The 22950-nt window shown below is 35.7% G+C and overlaps 1 protein-coding gene across 1 annotated transcript; it reads right to left on the reverse strand.

Annotated features, from left to right (window-relative positions):
• Nucleotides 1-3835: 3835 nt before the first annotated feature.
• On the reverse strand, nt 3836-4497 carry LOC109023730 (microtubule-associated proteins 1A/1B light chain 3B). Its single transcript, XM_019012832.4, has one exon. The coding sequence runs from the start codon at nt 4484-4486 to the stop codon at nt 4109-4111; it is 378 nt and encodes a 125-aa protein (XP_018868377.3). The 5' UTR covers nt 4487-4497; the 3' UTR covers nt 3836-4108.
• Nucleotides 4498-22950: the final 18453 nt, after the last annotated feature.

Raw genomic sequence — 22950 nt, forward strand, 5'->3', positions numbered from 1 at the left:
TTAAATAGAGTCTTTAGAGTTTTCTACCTATATAATCATGATGTCTGCAAACACAGACTTTTTGGTCTTCCTTTATTATTTGGGTGTCTATTATTATTAGTTTTTTATCTAATTTTTCTGGCTGGGACTTCCAGTAGTATATTGAATAAAAGTCACAAGAGTGGGCATCTTTGCCTTCTGCTGAATCTTAGAAAGAAAGCTTTTGGTTTTACTTCATTGATTGTGATGCCAGATACAGACTTTTCACTAAATGGCCTTTTGTGTGTGTGTGTTAAGTTCTTTCTATACCTCTTTAGTTGAAAATTTTTATCATGAATGGATGTTGAATTTTGTCAAACATTTTTTCCCATATCATTGAGATTATAATATGGTTTTCATCTCTTATTTTATTAGTGTGATGTATCGTATTGATTGATTAGTGTATGTTAAACTAACTCTGCATCACAGGGATAAATACTACTTGCTTAAAGTGCTTTCAACACTTCATCTGATTCCCATCTAACCTTCGAGTTCTCTACTGAAATATTCTATGCTAGTCTAACGATACTCCCTTGCATAAAACTAGGCACTTTTCTGTTGCTGCTTTCAAAATTCTTTTTGTGTTTATTTTTTGACAGTTTGATAATAAGGTGTCTCAGTGTGGGTCTCTTTGGATTCATCTTATTTGTTGTCTTTTGGGCTTCCTGGATCTGTTTGTTTATTTCCATCTCCAGATTTGGGAAGTTTTCTACCATTAACTCTTTGATTAAGCTTTCTGCTTCTTTTACTTTCTCTTCTCCTTATAGAACTCTCACAATGTGTATATTAGTCTACTTTATAGTGTCCCATAAGTCCCTTAAGTTGTCTTTATTCTTTATTTTTCTCTGCTCTTTATTCTTCATTTTTATTTCCTTTTTGCTTCCCTGACTGGGTGATTTTTAGTTCACTCATCCTTTCTTCTGCTTGACTGAGTATGCTGCTAAACTCCTCTACTGCATTTTTAATTAAGTTATCATAGTCTTCAGCTGTTTTCTGCTTGGTACTTTAAATAATTTTTTTCTATCTCTTTGTTGAAATTCTCAGTTTGTTTATTCATTGCTCTTACAACTTTAGTGAGCACCTTTATGACAGTTATTTTGATTCTTGTTGGATAGGTTACATATCTCCATTTTATTAGGATTGGTTTCTGGAGATTTATCTTGTTCTTTAGTTTGGAGTATATTTTCCCATTTCTTTAGTTTCCTTAATTCTTTCTTTTGTTTCTACACATTAGATAAAATATCTATCTTTGCCCCTCCTCACAGACTGCCTCGTACAGAAGATGAACCTCGCCAATCAGCCCAGACAGATATTCTGTATGCCTTCCAAGCTTTGGTGCTTGTCCAAACCACCGCCTTTGTTCTTAGTGGCTCCCAGTAAACGAGAGTATGCCAAATTCCATCAGTGCACCAACACAGGTGAGACAGAAACCAGTTTCTTGAGTAGCAGCCAGAAAAGTTGAGGTGCTAGATGCATGGCCCAATTCCTTCTTTCATCGGTGAGAAGCTAGGAGTTGAAGTTTATTATCTGTTTGTAGTGAGCATGGAGAAGAATTGTGGCAAATGCCTGCATTCTCCTTCAGATCATATGCAATTTCAAACCATTGCTTTGCTTTCTGTCCCCCATGGACCTAGCAAATGCTGGGCCCCATCAGTTCTCAGAGACAGGCAAGTTAGAGGTCAGTCGTTGGGTAGCAGCTAGAAAAGTTGGGGGGATTGATGACTATAAGCCCAGTTCCCTATGGTGAGAAGCTGCATTCTTGGTGTTTTCAATGGAGTGAGCTGAGGAGAGGAGCCGAGGGAAGTGCTCACATGCCTACATGCCTGTTCAGTCTCCAGGCCATAGGAAGTGTCCACATACCCATTCAATTTCAAGGAAACTAGTGATTTCTTGCCATGTCAGCTCCTGGAGACAGGCAAGTTAGAAGCCAGATCCTCTGGAAGCAGCTAGAAAAGTCAGGACATTGGATGTGCAGTCTAACCTCTTCCAGCGAGAAGCTGAGAGTTCAGCTTTGTTGCCTGCTTGCTTGGTGATGAGCTAGGAGGAAAAGGAAAGTGCTATGCATTTGCTTAAAGCCACCTCTTTTTTCTTTCTGGTCCATGGAGACTAGTAAATGCTGAACCTTATTCAGAGATAGGTGAGTGAGCTTGGAGCCAGTCCCTTGGGTAGCACTCATAAAAGTTGTAGTGCTAGATGTGTAGTCTAAACAAACTCTTTGCTCCTCAGGAAGAAGCTTGGAGTTGGGGATTCCCTCCCAGTTGTATGGTGCTGTGCTGAGAATGAGATTTATGACAAAAATATGTCTTACCCATTTTCTACCCATGTCAGTGTGGAATAATTTTCTCATTTACCAAGTGTGCAGGAGACTCTCAACTAGTTTATGGATTTCTCTTTTTTTTTTTTTTGACGGTTTTTAATTGTGCCTTTATTCAACTTAGTTCATTAAAAATGTTTTAAAGATCCTATAAATAAAGTGACCACTCACGTGGGATATAGGTCACCCCTCAGCATGTTATTGTTTTTTCTTAAAAAGCAGTATTTCTTATAGGAATCTTACTGATCACACGGTAGTTACAATAATGTCAGATATGATGTATACAGTCTAAACGAGACAGGCCAGTTAAGAATTTACATAATGTAAAAATACACATATTAAAAGTTAGCCAAGTGGACAGACGCATGCGGGGGTGGGGGTGGGGGGAGCAGGTGACAGGAACTCCTTTAACAATCAGTAGAGGGCCCAGATGCAAAGAATCTGGTTTTCCCCATTACAGTAAACAGCTTTCACTAACGTATACAGGTATTTCATACACATCTAAACACACAAGGGTAAGTTGTGACCTGCTACACATAGGGTCTACAGTGGTATAATTGTGATTTTCCTGTGATACTCCCAAGAAAACTGTAAATAGTGAACCCCATGCAAGTAGTGGGAAGCACTAGTCTTTTATCACAGGTTGAACCTGAGGAGGTTTAACTCTTGACATTAGTATCTGTAAAGAGCGTACGACTCTTTTTGCTATGTTTTCTCCACAACTGACATGCATTTGGTGTGGGAGAATTCTGATGGCTGTCTGACCTAACAGTGATAACTACTATTCAAAATGTGGGTACCTTTTCAGTAATATTGAGTTACACATTTAACATTAAAAAAACAAAAACGTGGATCATCCACAGCTTTAAGCCAGAAGGCAGAAGGGAGTGTGTCTGAATGTTAATGTTTTCAGTTATACTATTTTGTGGTTTTTCCCGCTGTACTCCAGAATGACACTGGTACACTGCTGCTTTCCGTAACAACACAGGCACTAGTTTGAACTCAGACAAAACCTGAAACAGAAGAAATGCCACTCTTTCTCCAGGGTCTTTTAAGAAACTAGATCAAAATTATAAATTATTCAAGTTTCCTTTTGAGTGGTGTCTTTATGTGTGTAACTATCTAGAGAACAAACTAAACCAGAAATGTCTACCCCTGCAAGAGTGTGGACTTTGGGTGTGGTTCTGTTAGGAGTCAGGGACCTTCAGCAGTTTACAGTCAGTGCCATTTTCTTACACAGCCCGTTTACCCTGCATTTGTGCCAACTGTGATGGCAAATGCGTTTTGCGGGGGTTACGCTTCACAACTGAGGCCTAAAGATCCTCTTAGGGAGATCTCTCTAGCTGAGTAGAAAACTTCTACCCAAAAAGGCGGCGGGTTCTGTGAACCTGAAGAGAAGACTCAGGGTCTCTCTGAAAGCCTTTAAATTACTGCTGGAATTACAAGTTCCTGTTAGTGAGAAAAGAGCATTAAAATAACTTGAAGGTCTATTTTATTGGCAACTTAGAATGCAAAGTATTTAATTTTTAAACTTCTAAATTTTGAAAACAAGCTAGCCTACATTAAATAATATAGTTTCCAAAGCTGAATGTGCTCGCTTGGAGCTCAGTTTTTCTGCTTGAAACACAAACACAACTTCCTAACACTCCTAGGTGGGAACACTACTGTTTGGTGATCTGTGATTAGATGAACTGATCGATCTCAGTTGGTAACATCCCTTTTTTTTTCCTTGGTAAGGGTTTAAAAAATTCTAGAATAGATGCATTTTTTCTGGTTTTACACTGACAATTTCATCCCGAACGTCTCCTGGGAGGCATAGACCATGTACAGGAATCCATCTTCATCTTTCTCACTCTCATACACCTCTGAGATTGGTGTGGAGACGCTGACCATGCTGTGTCCGTTCACCAACAGGAAGAAGGCCTGATTAGCATTGAGCTGTAAGCGCCTTCTAATTATCTTGATGAGCTCACTCATGTTGACATGGTCAGGTACAAGGAACTTCGTTTTATCCAGAACAGGAAGCTGCTTCTCACCCTTGTATCGTTCTATTATCACCGGGATTTTGGTTGGATGCTGCTCTCGAATAAGTCGGACATCTTCTACTCTTTGTTCGAAGGTGTGGTGCTGCTTGAAGGTCTTCTCCGACGGCATGGTGCGGGGATCTCTGGATTTCTCTTAGAGGTATTGATCCATGCTTAGCTGTTTATTCAGTGTATCTGTAGCTAGAGGGAGAGTCCAGAGCCTCCTCCTCTTCTGTCATGTTGCTGATATCACCCAGGATAACTTTTCAAACAACGATAATTACTTTCCCAGGGAATAATGGTGGTGTTTGGATTCCTAAGTGTTTGTTCTCTCAGTGTCCTTCACATTGAAATTCTTCTGATTAATTTTAATGTCAGTCTGTTACTTCTTTTCCCGTTCCTTTAAATTTCTTTCTTTCTTTTTTTTTTTTTTTTTTGAGACGGAGGCTCTCTCTGTCTCCCAGGCTGGAGTGCATTGGCGCGATCTCGTCTCACTGCAAGCTCCGCCTCCCGGGTTTTACGCTATTCTTCTGCCTCAGCCTCCCGAGTAGCTGGGACTACAGGCGTGCATCACCTATCCCCGGCTAATTTTTTTTGTATTTTTAGTAGAGACAGGGTTTCACCGTGTTAGCCAGGATGGTCTTGAACTCCTGACCTCGTGATCCGCCCGCCTTGGCCTCCCAAAGTGCTGGGATTACAGGCGTGAGCCACCCTGCCCGGCCCCTTTAAATTTCTTAATATCTTTTAGTGTGCCTAACTCAGGTGTAGGAAAACAGCATGTTGCATGGTGAGAGTGATGCCGCCTTGAAGCAAAACTGCCATGATGACCACTGTCTGACTCTCACATAGGTGTTCTGCAGGAAGGTCTTTAAACAGTGCCTGTAGCATAGATAAAACCTCATAAAGATGCTTCTCTAACCTACCCAAATGTTCATGATCCTTTGGCAAGAAAGTTTGAAGACATGAACAGCTTCACCTGTCTTATCCTAAAAGCTTGCTACTTAAAGGCTATTTTATGGATGGTGAATATAGAGGATCCACTGTCTCACAGTTACTTAAGGCATCATTTCTGTTCTTTAGTCCCTATTCCTTTATTTCTTTCTGAAAAACTGGATTTGTCGGCCTCTTTCTTTGGCCTCTCATCTCCCCCAGCCTTTGGGAATAGGTTTGCATATATAGGAGTTCAACCCAGAACACTCTGGTAACGGATATTTTTAATTTGATACTAAAAGTATTTTGTAAACCAAGATATCAAATAGCAACCATTATCACAATTGTGGCAAGACAGGAATACATGGATTCTGAGTGAATATTCAAGAGACTCCCTTTTAGCGAAGAGTAATTGACCTCAGTGCATGCCCTCTGCAACATACATTTTAGAAATCCTGAGTTCTTTTTGCTTTTTTTCCCCCAATATTCAGTTGTGCACAAAGAATATTGAACATGTTTCTAAGCCAGAAGATTTTCAGCGCGAGAATTTTTAACAGAAATAACATAAATGTTGCAATTCACAGAGCACTTAGGAGTCTCAACATTTGTAACTTTGAAGAGTAGAGGGGAAAGAAAATGAAAGAACTTGAAATTTTAACATTTTCAAAGCTGTTCCCTTCATAAATTTTTCTTGTCTTAATATGGTGAAAAACGGATCTGACTAGTCATCTTTCATGCCTGGCTTAGATTTTTTGCAAAGCAGTATTTCCCTGGCCAAATGGACCATTTACTTATTTATAAAAAGTGTTGTGGTGAGAAAGTTAAAACATACTTTCTCATTCTTACCTATATGAAAAGAAAATAGATTGTTCCCTTAAGGACCTTCTCCAAATTGTCTATATTGTACAACACACTTACTATTTATTGAGCCCTTGGTAAACGCACATCATAGTGAGAAATATTTTTCTTGAATTAACTTGCTTTGGATTTTTAAATGATCCTTTGGGAAGGAGAATATAATAATACTGATTACATAAATGAAGGTACTGAGGCTCAGAGAATTTATGATATAGAGGTGACAATGAGGCAGAATGAGATAATTAAATGTCCAGATAAGTGATTTTTGAACCAATATTGATTTTCATGGGGGCACTTTGGAGTCTTGATATTTATAATTGTGAAGAGCAGATAGGGTCCAAAAGATTACTATGAACTGGCCTGAGTTATTTTAAATCACAGATATAGGGGAGGGACTTACTACCAAAGTGACCTTCATGTTGCTACGATACTTTCTTGGAAACACCATTCTAGTATTATAGACAGGATGGTTTGCTCTGGATGTGAGACCTTTGGGAAGGAAGAGTGTCAGTCCCCTTGATCTATCTGAGAGTATCTCTGTTATGTTGATAACTCATCTATTAAATACTTGGCTTAGTTTAGGATACTCTATACCCTCAAGTTCAACCCATTGTAGGGTGGAGCAAAGATGCCCCTTGAAAAGGGAGGGACAATTTGGAGTTTTACATCTTGTGAAGTGATACATTGGATTTAATCCAGAGTCATTTATATCAGTCTACTCTAAATGGGAGGCTTTAGGGAGAAGTCTGGCTAGGAGTGGAATTGAGAGTTGCATCAGTTTTGACGTTTTCTTTAATAGACAACTTAAGATAAGAAGAAAAGCATTGTGAAGTTTTGGATGGGATGAAAATTATGGAGATGGGTATGTGCAAAGTCAATGTGACACTAAGTTTAGAGTGAGATCCTGAAAGAGAAAAGCTTCTGTCCTTGGCATCCAATCAGAAAATATTAATACTGGGGGCGATGATCTTTTTTCCTGACAGGTAGAACAGCATTGGTGGAAAGAAGAGCAGTGCAAAGAGAAAAGAGAATAATTGATGAGAAAACTATCCAACCCCATTTCCTGACAAAGCAAACCCACTTCTTCAGAAATAACAGGTAGAGCCAGCATAACTTAAAAAGACCAGTGATGTCAAATCCATGACTATTCAAGCTGCAGAATTTAGCCTTGGCAAATAAAGAAAAGGCTCCCAAGATATCAAGGGAGAAATTGCCATCAGGGGATGCTAAGGAGAATTGACACTGTCAAGGAAAAATAAAATTCATTCAATTAAGCCAAACTCACTTGAACACTTTGGTACTGAACATTGTGATAGGCTGGGAAAACAATGATTGCAGGATGTAATCATTACCCTCAAGGCAAATTCAGTTTGATAAAAATGAGGTTCTAGGAGTTGCACTTAAAAGCCCCAGAGTTACACAACTTACTCATTCTCATTCTCTTTTACTCACTCTCACTTGATTACACTTTCCAAGCAACAGATGCCGTTGCATAGTAGCTTTCATATTTTTAAGATGTAATTTACAGAAAAGATTGCACACTTTTTTCAACCTGCATGTCAGATTTTGTGGGGTTGTAGAGCCTCCTGCTGAGAAGAGATGTAAGTCATGAATGAACTCTGTGGGAAACAGCATTACGGAACAGAGATTTGGGTATAAAATGACAGCAGGGATGCCTATATACCACACACTCACCTCTTCTGTCTGTTATATCTTTTGTTTTACACAAGACCTGTCTTTGGAATACTGAATATAAAAATGACTTGTGAACTTCCATGTACTGTAGAAGCATAATGAGTAATCATACTTTATTATTTCTACAATCCACTTTTATGTGTGAAGCAGTGAGTGAGTCTTGATGCCGTGTGCTAAAACTTTAAGGCCAAATATCTCCTTTATTTGGTCCTTGTAGGAGTAAGCAATAAAAAATGTTGCACACACCTCAATTCCTCTGAAAATCTTTCATAATAGGGCCTTATTTATACCTTTGTTATGGTACTTAATAAGTCATAATACATTTTGGAAGAGTTCTCAGACTATTCCAAAATGAGATGAGTTCCTTAGGGAAGAAGTTGTGTCATTGACTCTGGATGTCACTTTTATACACAAAACATTTTCAAAAGATAAATGAACAAAGAAATTATTACAAGGGAAATTGAAGAGAAGTAAAATGGAAGGGAGGAAGGAAGGAAAGAAGGAAGGAAGGAAGGAAAGAAGGAAGGAAGGAAGGAAGGGAAGAAGGAAGGAAGGAAGGAAGGAGATTTCTGTTAGAAAAATTGGAAACAAGGAATAAACAACTCATACTTTCTTTGCTTATGAAACCACATGTTTTGTAGCATTAGTATCACCTTTCTACTACTGGTAGGAGAGGAGGTCTGGGGTGAAAGGTGCAGAAATGGATTAAAAACAATGTGCTATGGGTAATGTTACATGCACTAATATTACATGCTTCACTGCTTATCTGGTTATTCACTTTTTACACCTGTCCTCAGGGACCACAGAGACGAGACATTTGATGTCATGATTTTGTGTGATCATCATTGTTAATTTGGAGGCAATGTTCACCTTCTCTTTAGTTAAGTTGATAGGCCATGCTGGCAAGCACGGTGTATTAAGCAGAACCTTGAATAGAGTAAATGTGGATTGAATATTGATAACAGATAAGTATTCAACCTGGGCTCATGTGGAGAGGAAGAGAATGTGGAATTATGGCAATTAAAGGCCCAAAATGTTGGTGATGTTTTCTAATGCAGGGATTGGCAAAGTTTTATTGTAAAGGGCCAGTAATAAATATGGTGAGTTTTGAAAGTCATACTCTGTTATCACTACTCAACTCTGCCATTATAGTATAAAATCATGGTTGTGTTCCCATAACACTTTATTTACAAAAACAGGTGGCCAGCCCACAGGCCATAGTAGACAGTAATATAATATCCATGTGCTGCTAGAATTATAGTACTGCATCACTGTTAGTCATCCAGCCTTTTAAAAAATTATTCTGATATCTCACTACCGTATGAGTCAAGCTTTTCTAAATAAAGATGTGTGCGTGTGTAATGTGAAATTGTCATTTTTGTTATATGTCTGGACTGTGACCACACAGTAATTTAGATCTAATCTTGGAAACAGCAGTGGAGAAGACAACTGTTTTCATGTGAGATCCTCTCCAATATTTGAAGATGGCTGCCATATTCTTTTATTTTAAATAGTCTTTTAAATTTAGAACACTTTTATATTTACAAATATCATTGTAAATATAATACAGAGACGTTCTACATATTCTATATGGTTTCTTCTATTGTAACATATTAGAATAGTACACTTGTCATAATTAATGAACCAATATTGATACATTATCATTAACTTAATTTTATACATTATTCAGATTTCCTCATTTTTTTCCCTAAATGTCTCTTTTTTTCCTCCAGGATCCCATCCAGGATACCAAATTACATTTAGGAGTCATGTTATATCAGACTCCTCTTTCCTGTGACAATTTCTCAGACATTCCTTATTTATAATGACCTTGAGAGTTTTGAGAATTACTGGTCAGTTATCTTGTAGAATGTCCTTCAATTGGGATTTGTCTGAAGCTTTTCTCATAATTAGACTGGAGTTTTGGGTTTTCAAATGAAGACTATAGAAGTAAAATATCATTCTCGTCACATCATATCAAGGGCACATACTTTCAACATGACTTACCACAGTTGATGTTAATATTAATCACCTGTAGATGTTGTGTTTGTCAGGTATCTCCACTGGAAAGTTATTCTTTTTTTCTCCTATTCCACACTGTATTCTTTGGAAGGCAATTGTTATGTGTAATCAACACTTGAGTGAGGAGTTATGCTCTGGTTCTTTAAAGGTGAAGTGTCTTCAGAAACTGCAATTCTTCTGCATTGGAGATTTGTCTAACTCCCATTTACTATCTATTTATTTAATCATTTATATCAGTTTAGACTTACAGACATTTATATTTTGGATTATAATCCATAACTACTTTATGATGTTGCTCAAATTGTTCCAGCTTTGGTCACTGTGAGTTCTTTCAGTTTGCTCTTGTGTCCCTTTGACATACCTCAGTGACTGACTCTGTGTGTGTGTGTGTGTGTGTGTGTGTGTGTGTGTGTATTTATCACTTCCTTACCTTCTGGATCTATAAGATGTTCCAGGTTCATCTTGTATATTTCTTATCCCAGTCCTAAAATTAGACATTTCTCAGAGAAACCCTCATTCTTTTTATTGGAGAATGGTATTAAAAACCAAGTTCTGAGTGTTGGATGTGCTCATTGCTACTGAGATATTACAGCTTCCAGGACCTCTCAGTTGACAAGGAGTTACGTGTGTATGCTAACCCATGCACACACACATACCTGCAAGTATTTCTGTGCCTATAATAAGCTAAACATGAGTTTATACTGATGTCTCCAATTCAGATCCATTACTACATAAAATGCTCTTTTCATCTTCCATTACTTATCTGCAATATCCCTTTCCAACAGTGAAAAAACTTGCTTCTACCTCTGCCATCCATGTACTTAATTGTTCAATTCCAGTATACATGACACAGTGGTTTTAGAACCATTAACTTGTATACTTATGGGGAGCAACTTTATCAACTAGAATACAGTACTTATGTACAGTTCCTTTTGCCTCTAGTCCTACAGACTTTATTCACATTTAAAGTTACTTGTATCAGCAACTTATTCCACCTATCCCACCACTCACTTCAGTGAGGTTGTTTCATAAATCTGTAATGAATTGTTTTTTGTCACTTTCTACATTGGATCTTGGGATTTTCAAGCCTCTTAAATTTTTTTAAATTTGCATTGGTTAAGTATATTCATTTTTGAAAATGTGAATATATTAAGTATAGTCATCATTACGGTCATCATTACAGTGGCTTACAGAATATTTCACCACCCTGAACATGTTCAGTGTTTAATTTATTTATCCCTCTCCTTTTCCCCACCCACTGTGTTCCTGGCAAGCACTGAGCTCTTCATTATCTCTGTAGTTTTGCATTTTCCAGAATGTCATATAACTGCAATAGTACAGTATATAGCTTTTTCAGACTGACTTATTTTGATTAGCAATATGTATTTAAGATTCATCCATGTCATTTCAGGGCTTGTTAGTTCGTTTTTTTAAATCTCATATTCGATTGTATGAATGCTCCACAGTTTATTTACCAATTCTTCCTTGGCAGAACATCTTAGTTGCTTCCATTTTTATTATTACAAATAAAGCCGCTGTAAACATTTATGTGCCAGTTTCTGTGTGGACATAAATTTTGAAATTAGTTGGGTAAATGCCTAGCAGTATGACTGCTGAATTGTATAATAAGATTTTGTACAGTTTTGTAAAAATCTGCCAAGCTGTCTTCCAAAGTGGCTGTACCATTTTTCATTCTTGTCAGCAATGGATGAGAGTTCCCGTTCTTTCACATCCTCACCAGTAATTGCTATTGTTAAGCTTTTGGATTTTAGCCATTCTAACAGGTGGAGAGTGGTATCACATTTTTTAAAAAATTAATTCCTTAATGACAAGTGATTTTCAATATCTTTTCATATGCTTTCATTTCATATGCTTTCATTTGCCACTTGCATATCTTCTTTGGTGGTGTCTTAAATCTTTTATCGATGTTTTAGTTATTTTTATCATGAGTTTTTAGAGTTCTTTATCTACGTTGGATACAAATTCTTCATTAGATATGTCTTTTGCAAATATTTTCTCCCTGCCTATGGCTTGTATTTCATTTCCTTAATAGAATCTTTTGCAGATACTTTTAAAATCATAGTGTTAATAATGTTCAATATATGTTTTTTTATATTATATGGTGTATTATTGATATTGTATTTTAATCTCCCCCCACTAAACCCAAGGCAATGTATATTTTCTCCTATGCTTTCTTTTTAAAGTTTTAGAGTTTTTCATTTTAAACTTAGATCTTATGATTCATTGAAATGAGTTTTTGTGCAAGGTTTAATGTCTGGCTTTGGTTTTGTTAATATTATTTTGTGCATCATTATTATTTAATAGAGTGTTCAGTGTTTCTGGATTATTTCTTGTAAAGACTATCATTTCTCCTTTGAATTGCCCTTTGCTCTTTCATCAAAGATACATTGACCATATTTTGTGAGTCTATTTCTTGGCTCTCTTTTCTGTTCCATACTTCTATGTGTTTTTTCTTTAGTTTCTACTGTACCATCTTATTTACTCTACCTTTTTAATAAGTCTTGAAATTGGGTAGTGTAAATCTCCCAGCTCTGTTTTTCTTCAGTATTGTGTTGGACATTCTAGGTCTTTACTCTTTCCATATAAACTTTATAATCAGTTTTTCAATATCTACAAAAGAGTGTGCTGGGGTTTTATTGAGATCGCTTTGAACCTTTAGAGCATGTTGGGAAAAAATGACATTTTAACAAGATTGAATCCTCCAATTCATGAATCTAGAATATCTATTTATTTCAGTCAAAGTATTTATTAATTTAGATTTTTTTATATTCTTATCAATATTTTTATAGTTTTCTCCATATATATCTTATATACATTTTCTTAGATTTATACCTAGATATGCCATATTATTGTGCTATTATAAATAGTAATTTTAAAATTCAAATTGCAATTGTTCATTACTGGTATGTAGAAAACCAATAGACTTTTGTATACTAACCATATATCCTATCTCCTTCTATACTTGCTCATTAGTTACAGAAGTTTTGTCGTTATTATTGTTGTTTTGATGATTTTTTAAAGATATTCTAGGTAGATAATAATATCATCTGCAAAGAAAGCTTTATTTCTTATTTTCCAGTCTGTATACTTTTGTTTTCTTTCTTATTTTATTGTACCAGCTAGTAATTCAGTGCACCGTTAAATAAGAATAGTGGCAGGAAACATCTTGCCTTCTTTTCTAAGCAAGAAAGCATATGGTTTCTCGCCAATAAGTATAATGTTTGCTGCAGAGTTTTTGTAGATGTTCTTATCAAGTTGAAGAACTTTCCCTGTGTCATTAGTTTGCTGAGAGTCTTCCTCATGAATTAATACTGGGTTTTGCCAAATTTTCTGCTTTAGTTAATATAATCATGTTTTTTTTTTCATCAGCCTGTTGCATTGGTTACATTTATTAATCTTGGAATGTTAAAGCAAACTTGGATACTTGGACTAAATCCCAACTGGTTGTGGTATGTTTATTCTTTTTATCCACTGTTAGATCAATTTGCAAATATTTTATTGAGAATTTTTGTATCCGTATTCATGAGAGATATTAGTATTTAATTTACTTAATTGTTATGTCTTTATCTGGTTTTGGTATTAAGGAAATGCTCACTTTAAAAAATTTTCTTTTCTTGTTCTAATTGACAAATAAAAATTGTGTATTTATGGTGTACAACATGATGTTTTGAAATAGGTATATGTTGTAAAATAGTTAAATCAAGCTAATTAACACAATCATCATTTCACATATTTATTTTTGCAGTGAAAACACAAAATCTACCCTCTTAGTAATTTTGAAGTATATAATCAGTTGTTATTAATTATAGTCATCATGTTGTACAATAGATCTCTTGAACGTGTTATTCCTGTCTAACCAAAATTCTTTATCCTTTGATTAACATCTCGCCAATCTGCCTCCACTCCCTCCCTAGCACTTGGTAACCATTGTTCTACTTTGCTTCTATGAGTTAGACTTTTTTTGAATTCATATATAAGCAAGATCATGGTATTTGTCTTGCAGTGCCTGGCTCATTTCACTTAACACAATGTCCTCCAGGTTCATCCATGATGTCATAAATGACAGGATTTCCTTCATTTTAAGGCTGAATAGTATTCCATTGTGTATAAATTTCATATTTTCCTTATTCATTCATCCACTGATGGACACTTAAGTTGATTCCATATCTTGGCTATTGTGAATAATGGTGCAATAAACATGAGAGTGCAAATATTTCTTTGACATACTGATTTCATTTCACTTGGTTATGTACCCAGTAGTAAGGTTGCTGGGTCATACAACAGTCCTGTTTTTAATTTTTTGAGGAAACTTCACGCTGTCTCCCATAATGGTTGTACTAATTTACATTCCCACTAACAGTGTGCAAGGATTCTCTTTTCTCCATGTCCTCTCCAACACTTACTGATATTTTCAAATGTGTCAGAAAGTGTTGCCTCTAATTTTATTTTCTGGAAGTGATTGAGGAGGGTTGCTACCACATTTTTACTTGTTTCCTACAATTCACCATGTAAACCAGTTGGGTCTGGTAATTTATCTTTAAGATTATTAATAATTGATCTAGATTGTCTTTCTCTTGTGTGTGTTTTCATAGTTTGTGTCATTCAAGGATTTGGTTTATTTCACTAATTTATTAAATTTGTGGGCATAGAATTGCTGGTAGTGTTTTTTATTTTCGTTTTAATGCTCATTGGATCAGTAGAAAAAATCATTTTTTAAACTTTCTGGTATTTTATGTCTGATAATTTGTGTTATCTCTGTTTTATTCTTGGTTAGAGGTTTATCCAATTTCATTGATCAGTCAGCTTTTGGTTCAGCAAATGTTTTCTATTTCGTTAATTTCTGCTCTAATTTTTATTATTTTTCTTCTGCTTGCTTTATGCTTAACTTGTTCTAATTTTACTAGTTTCTTAAGGTGGAAGCTTCAGTTATTGATTTAAATTATTTTTCATTTTGTAATATATACATTTCATGCTATACATTTCTCTCTAAGCATTGCCTTTTCTGTGTCTCATACATTTTGATACGTTATGTTTCTATTTGCATTTACTTCAGAAGATTTTAAAATTTCTCATAACACTTCTTTTTGACCATTGTTATTTAGAAGTCTGTGGGTTAATTTCCAAATACCTTCGGGGATATTCCAGCTATATTTCTATTGTTGAATTATAACTCAATTCCATTGTAGACTGAGAAAAGGTAGTATATGATTTCTATTATTTTATATTTGCCATGATTTGTGGCCTAAAATGTGGTCTACCTTGGTGAATGTTCCATGCAAGCTGAGAAGAATGTGTATTCTGCTGTCGTTCAAAGACCTATTCTATAAGAATCAATTAGATCAAGTTGGTGGTTAGTGCTTTTCAGGTGAAATATACTTTTATTGATTTTTTTCTGACTGATTTATCTAACAGTTGCTGACAATGGGTGTTGCAATCTCCAACTATAACAGATTCTTCCATTTTTTCTTTTAGTTTTATCTGTTTGTGCCACACATATTTTGATGTTCTGTTGGTAGGTGCAGACACATTTACTATTATTTTGTAATTTTGTGGAATCAATCGCTTCATCATTATATAGGACCCCTTTTTATTACTGATGATTATCCTTCTTCTGAAGTCTGCTGTGTCTGAAATTAATAGTTACTCAGCTTTCTTTTGATTAGTATTAATGTGGTTTATCTTTCTTGATTTATATATTTTGAACTTCTCAGAGTTTTTCCATTTAGAGTGAGTTTCTTATACTGGGTTTCTCTCTCTCTCTTTTTTTTTTTTAAATCTAATCTCTGTCTTTTAATTGGTTCATTTAGAGAATTAACATTTAAAAGGATTATTGACATATTTGGATGAATATCAAATATGTTTGTAACTATTTTCTCTCCATTACATTCTTAAAATTTTTACTTTTCCTGCCTTCTCTTGTTTTAACAGCATTTTATTTGATTCTGTTATATCTCCTTTATTGATATATCACTATTCTTCACAAAAATAATGGTTGCCTTGGAGTTTATAATATGCATTTTCAACAAGTTTCTAACCTGTATCATTTTCCTTCTGCCTAAAGAAAGTCATTTAACATTTCTTGCAAGTCTGGTCTCTGACAAAGAACTTCTTAATTTTTTTTTTTCCTGAGGAAGTCTTCATTCTTTCTTTAGTTTTGAAGCACAATTTTCCTTGATGTGGAATTCTAGATTTGTGTTTTTATTTTCTTTCAATATTTTATTTCATTCTACTCTCTTTTTGAGTGCATGATTTCTGGAAAGAGGTCTACTGTAATTCTTATCCTTGTTCTTCTTATAGTTAACTTGTCTCCCCCACCCCCACCAACTGACTTATTTCAAGATTATCTGTGTTTGGTTTTGTGTATTTAAATATGACATCCCCAAATGTAGGCTTTCTTTTGTTGGGGGAGAGGGTATTATCCTATTTGGTGCTTTCTTAGCTTTTTAGGTCTGTGGTTTAGTGTCATTAATTTTGAAGAGTCCTTGTCCATTATTACTTCAAATATTTCTTCCACTCCATTTTTTCTTTCCTCACCTTCAAGTATTCCAATTATGCCTATATTACAGCTTCTGAAATTGTCCTATAGTTCTTGGATACTATTGTACTTTTTATTCATTTTTCTCTTTGCATTTCTGTTTAGGATATTTCCACTAACCAATGTTTAAACTTGCTAATTTTTTCTTTGGCCATTTTTAATTACTAATGAGCTCATCAAAGACACTCTTGATTTTTGTTATAGTGTTCTTGATTTCTAGCATTTCCTTTTGATTCCTTATTGGAGTTTTTCCTCTCACTTGCTTATATTATCCATTTGTTCTAGCAACTTACCTATTTTTCCTATTAAGCCTTTAATGTATAAATCAAAGTGATTTAAATTCCTTGTCTGATAATTCCAACATGTATGTCTTACCTAAGTTTTGTTCTGATGTTTGCTTTGTTTCTTCAGACTGTGTTTTTTGGTGTGTTTTATAATTTTTTATGTTTAAAGCTGGACATGTTATATTGGGTAACAGGAACTGGAGAACATAGGCCTCAAGTGCTAGGATTTTGTGAATCTGGCTAGGAGTTGGGCTTTGTTTTACTGTTTGCTGGTGCTGTACAGTTCAGAGGCTTTAACTTCCTTTAGTATCATTGTTTTTGTCTCTCTTCTTGACTTTGAACTTCCCCAAATACTCCTCCGAGGGTCTATTTCTTGCAGCTCCTTTAACTGTTATCCACTGTTGGTATGGTGATAAGGTTTGGAGCAGGGAAGTTCTATATAATCTTTTAATTAAACCTAAGTCTTTTAGTGGGTCTGTTTTTCTTACCTATGACCTTAAAGATGTTTCTTCTTATATAGCCCCCTCTACTCTCTTCAGTTAATATAGAGAGACTCTATGTGGCTGCATGGCGAGGAATTCCCTTTTCCTGTGTCTCTAGGACAGGCTCTGATAAATTATTTTTGCCTGGAGAGTTATAGATAAAATTATTGGCATAGTCACAATTATTCTTTATTCCTCCCCCTGCCAGGGCCATGTGAGGATCTTTCTTATATCTTTGCCAAGAGCACTTGGTAATGTTTCTGAACACAAAGCCCATGAACATGTGGGGCCCTCCCCAAACTAGTCCACCGTCAACCTCTAGCAGTTGATCAAAATTGCCCTTTAAATGTTTCTACTTCTTTATGGCTTCAGCAGCTTCTGCTTCAGGTAAGCAGATCCTGGCTTGATTCTCTGGATTTGCCCTTCTCTCCAGGTTTCAGAGTATTGGTTTGTCCTGCTAACTCTATTCACAAATAGCCCCCCAAAAGATTATTGTTTTTCAATTTACTCAGCATTTTCTTGTTGTTAAGGATGGGACTGATGACACCCAAGCTCTTACAGCTAAAACTGGAAGTCCGTCATATGCTTTTGAGGGTTTGTTTTTCCTTTGTCTGGTTAAATGCCAGTTCTTTCAAGTTTTTTTCATAGTTTATGATTTTCAGGTCCTTTGAAAACATTTGAAGGGTGGCCAAGAACAAAATTACTCTTTTAATTTGGGATGAACCCAACTGGCATACAATATTCCAGGTGTAGTCTAAGTAATATAGAGAATGATCATCTCATTTATTAATGACCTGAAGTAGCTTTTTTAGAAGGCTTAGCATTTTGTCTTCATTTTCCTCAGTGTTGACTATGGTAGTGGAAATATTATGGACACTTAATAGATTCTGTTTCTGGATGATTTTATGGAACATTCTGTTTTAAAATAATTCTTGTAAGTGTGTAGAAAAATCATGAGCTATGTTATCAGGTTTTTTATGTATGTGTGGTATTAAAGTAGATTAGGTAATTCTTATACATTTTATGAAGAAATTAAAGTTTTATTCAACAATTTACAGAGCATTTTACAATATACAGTTTTTAAAATTATATCAACTTTCTAGTCTATAGAACAGATCTTCTGTAAATTACAATGCAAACACATCTTCAACCTACCTTTTGGGATTGTTGAAGGATTCAATTTAATTTTTGAAAATACCTGGTAGAATGATTTGTAAATAGTAAGAGAAAATCAAACTATAGCTTGTCTCATCCTCATTTTATTGGCGAGAAATCTGTAGTGCTGAAAAACTACTCCCATTCCCAAAGTCATGCAATTAGTAGATAGATGACTAAATCTTTTATTGGATTCTGGTCTTTTCCCACCTCTCTATCAGACACTTTACAAAACACTACTATTATTTTGGGATATTTTTACTCTTCTTCTTCCGATTGAAAAACTACAGAATAAACACCAACAATTCCAAGATTCTGATTGTCTTTGATGTATGCATGAATCCCTTTCACAGCAAAATTTTCAAGAAACGTAAGCTGGACTAGGTTTTCTAAAATCCAGGTAGAGTGAATCCTTCCAAATTCCTGAGAGCCTGGCCGTGCTCACAGCAGGAAAGGACGTTGTTTGAGCCTCAGCCACACAGCAGTGTAGCCCTTAATTAAATGATGCTGCAACATATGGGAATTAGCAAAGAGATTAAGAAACTAATAAAGCAGAACGTAGTAATGTTGATGTAAATGGAGGGGAACTCCATGTTGGCAAATCAAAAAAAAACAGAGAGGGAGAGGATAACCCATGACAAAGTACAGGATTATAGAACAAGGATCTAAGCATTGAGTGGTAAACAGGAACCTAAGGTCATTTAGCCCAAATCAGATTCTACATTCGAACTAATGAGGACTTTTAATGGGGAGGTTGCCTAAATGCTTTTTGAAAACTCAAGTAAATGGAAAGACACAACATTAAGAGGCAGCTTATTGCCTTACATTATTCATTTTCTCAGTCTCCCAAGTTCTCATTACTCTGTTCAACAGATGCCTATTGAAGCTTATCATGTGCCTCTGCTGTCCTAAGCATAAAATTTGTGGGAAATAAGACAGACATTGTTCCTGACCTCATGAAGAACACGTTCATGCCCGTGAGAAAGAATTTCTTATATTAAGCCACGATGTGTCTCTAATTGTTCCTCATGATTTCTTTTAATCCTTTTAATTCTGTAAGACAGTATAATTTCTTACTATGTGACATTGTGTCAAATAATCAAAAGTAGCTATTGTGTTCTAGAATATCTTCCACCTTCTTGGCTAAATGTTCCCATTTTCTTGAATGTCAGGATATATATTTTTGGATTTCTAACAAAGGTATTAAGTTATCCAGATAATTTCAGAAGGAGTAAAAGGGAAAGGACCTATCTTTATTGTATTTCTACCATGTGCTAGACCCATGGATAGTCTCGTACATCCAAAATGTGAGGCCCAAGAGTGTATAGACCTTGTTCACTGCTATATCCCAATGCCTCAAGTGGCATCAGGAATATACTATGCACTCGGAACATACATGAAGAACGAAAATACCCGATCTTTATATCCCTTTTAAGATGAGGAAATTTGTCAGGTATAAGAGAAGTATTATTCCAGCATAGGTTGACAGACCCTACATAGAACCTAGTATAAGCAAAGTACTGCACTATGGCCCTCACTAACACTACTAATACCAAGAATTATTATTTAATAGGTCATAAAGATGGGAAGTGACATAACTAGATCTCGGGTTCAAACGATATCTTCAGAGATGTATTTTCTTTCTATCTTGTAGCGTAGCTTGATTTCCACTGACTTATTGCTTTCTTTTCTAAAAGCAACATCTTCTCTAAGTACCAAAGGGGACCACAAACAGCTCTAGGCTTGCTACACAAAACTTTTATGAGTCACAGTTTTAGCACAATGCATAACTTCGAACAATGCTTTGAACAGATGTATTCATGAAAAATGTTGCAGACTAAGTTTTACTTTTAAAAATTATTTTTATTGGAAAGAAGACAAATTTCATGGAACATGTAAGTTATTTAGTTATAGCAGAATTGTGGAATAATCAAAATATTCCAAAGAATTGAATTCTATTTTGTAATGTTTGGAGAAACTGATAAAGCTGGGCTGCTCCCTAATTGGATTTACCTTTGCATGGAAAAACAAGAAACCAATGTCCGTATTTCCTTGAGAGACTAATGAAGGCTGGAAGGCAGTGAGCACTGGTACAAATGACAAAGCCAAAGGATGAGCAGTATGATCTTGAATTAGAGTAGTACAGAAGATCATTATTATTCCAGGCAAGGTATTAGGGTGTGAAATGTTAACAATGTAGTGGGTTTCACCTAATTTTCATGTTGTATTACATATGCAGTAACAGAGATACAATAAAAATAGCTAACAATTATTGAACAGTTTATGTCAAGCACTACTTTTTAAAAATTTTTGGTATATACCTTTATAATCCTTACAAAAGCCATGTGGACCAGCAAACTACATTTCCATATTTTGGATACAAATAAGATGCACTGGTAGATTCAGAAATGTACCTAAGGTTAAGGTTGCACAGCAAATATATAATGAAGCCAAGGCTTATAATCTGACAATCTGACTTTAGAACCCACACAGTTAAGCATTAAAATATACAGCTTGAAAATTCAATTCCAAGATAGAGTTAATTTAGCAAAAGCTTTGATTAATTACATTGCAGTAGTGCTTCTAAGAGTAGTTGGATTTCCAAGGATAAATAGAAGATAAGGGAATGGACATTTTAGACATGTGCAAAGGCATGGCATATTTGGGGAATTATAGTTCGGTATTCTTCACTTTTAATGGGTGAGGAGAAAATGATGGAAGGATATGTTGGAAAGAACAATATGGACACTTTACATTATTTCTTTTATGCCATATTAATAATGAAAACCACATTTTGAGTCACTCTGCATTTTCAGAGTATTTTTGAACTCAGAGATATCAGTATTTGCCACTCTGTATTTCTCACCCCCACTCTACTCCAATTTAGAACTTGGTCAAGGGGAAAGAGAATAAATGAGCAACTCCAAAAAGGAATTACTGCCATTCACAGTATCTCACCACAGCCCATTTACTGTATATGATTTTATATGTTCCATGAAAGTGTTCACATTTCAGAACATTTAAAACAAATGAGACATTTATTAGTGTAACCTTTATTCTGGTGATGATTTAAGCCATTTCAAAAGTAACTAAAAGGGAATCACCATTTCCCTCACACTTCAGTCTTCCCCATGTCCCCACCAGCCCACGAAATGCCTCAGTAATTTTAAGTTTCTGTACATCTTCCCAAATACCTGCATAAATAATCTGTTGTTCTAAAGGTCACAAAGGTAGAAGATCACTTTGAAATGTCAGGAAAGTAAATGAATTGGCAATGTGGTGCCATAAGTTTGGAAATGTCCATTACCTCTTTATCTTTCGATACAGGTGGGCATTGGAAGACATGAGATAGTTGACCTGCACATGAAAGCTTTGGGGTACTTCAAGAAACAGAAGAATGCCTAAAATTGTGTAGGCTGTAACATAGCCTAACCACTTCTCCCCAGAACAAAAACTATCAAGTGTCTAGCAGACATAGCATTTTTGCTGGCCTTCTTGTCTCTGCTCAGATGGGCTAAAACCTCATTGAAACACCAAGTCTTAAAGACAAAGTTCAGCCACAGACCTATTTCACATTAAAGGCCACCCCGTGACCATGGTCTTAAGAGTTCACTCACAACTTTCAAACATCCCACGAATTTGCAGTTAATGGGAAGTTTGATAAATTCTCTCATCTTAACTGCTTTTCAGAACTGCCATCTTTCTTGATAGATGTAACAGCCTAAAGAAAAGATTTCTAAGATGTTAAATATTACCACAGGGTTGAACATCCCAAATTATTTTTGCATATTACCTGGGTGACTTTTAGTCACATTCTCATAGACATATGGAGCATTAGAATTGGACAGATTGTACAGACCTCAGAGCCAGATCTGAACTATGAGGCTTACTGCGGGCGGCGGGGGGCGCATGGGGGAGGGCAAAGACAGATCAGGTACATAATAAAGGACTCAGAAATAGGATAGGAACCATGACCTCTTCCTAGAGATTATGTGTTTTTTCCAACATTACAGGGATGCCCACTCTCCCACTTTGCAAATTAACCACTTTCCCATGTCGGCTGGAAACCAGAAGACTAAATGACCTCAATTATAGCCTGTAGCTGTAAATAAATAAATTTTTTAACATTGAAAGTCTCCCTCCAGTACCATCTGTCAGAACTGAGCTATGTCCAGCTACAGAACTATGAGGGCAAGGTCTATTGCCCATAGGAAGCTTCATCCTCATTTAGTCCTGGTGAATTCACAGCCCATTTCTCAAGCAGGTACTAATCTTTCAGACTGGGATTTTGATCAAAATATTTTGTCTGGCAATGGTTGTACTGAGCACACCTTTCTGCAGTTATTATAAGACAATCAAGGGTGATTACACCATACTTGATCATTTTCCTTTGTCAGACTTTACTATTCCCAAATTCAGACAAATCTTTATGGTGACTCATGATACTCAGACTCAGTGAAAAACTGCTTATTACTTGGGTGGAAAAATAATCTGTACAGCAAACCCCCATGACACACAATTTACCTATATAACAAACTGGCACATATGCTCCTGAACCTAAAATAAGTGTAAAAAAACAAAACAAAACACTAGATTCAAATGGGAAGAGAAA

The sequence above is a fragment of the Gorilla gorilla genome, chromosome 18 (genome assembly GCF_029281585.2).
Source record: "Gorilla gorilla gorilla isolate KB3781 chromosome 18, NHGRI_mGorGor1-v2.1_pri, whole genome shotgun sequence".
In the NCBI taxonomy this organism is placed as follows: domain Eukaryota; kingdom Metazoa; phylum Chordata; class Mammalia; order Primates; family Hominidae; genus Gorilla; species Gorilla gorilla.

Bases quoted from the DNA above. Each gene is read 5' to 3' on its own strand.
- LOC109023730 (XM_019012832.4), bottom strand. From the start codon at position 4,486: ATGCCGTCGGAGAAGACCTTCAAGCAGCACCACACCTTCGAACAAAGA.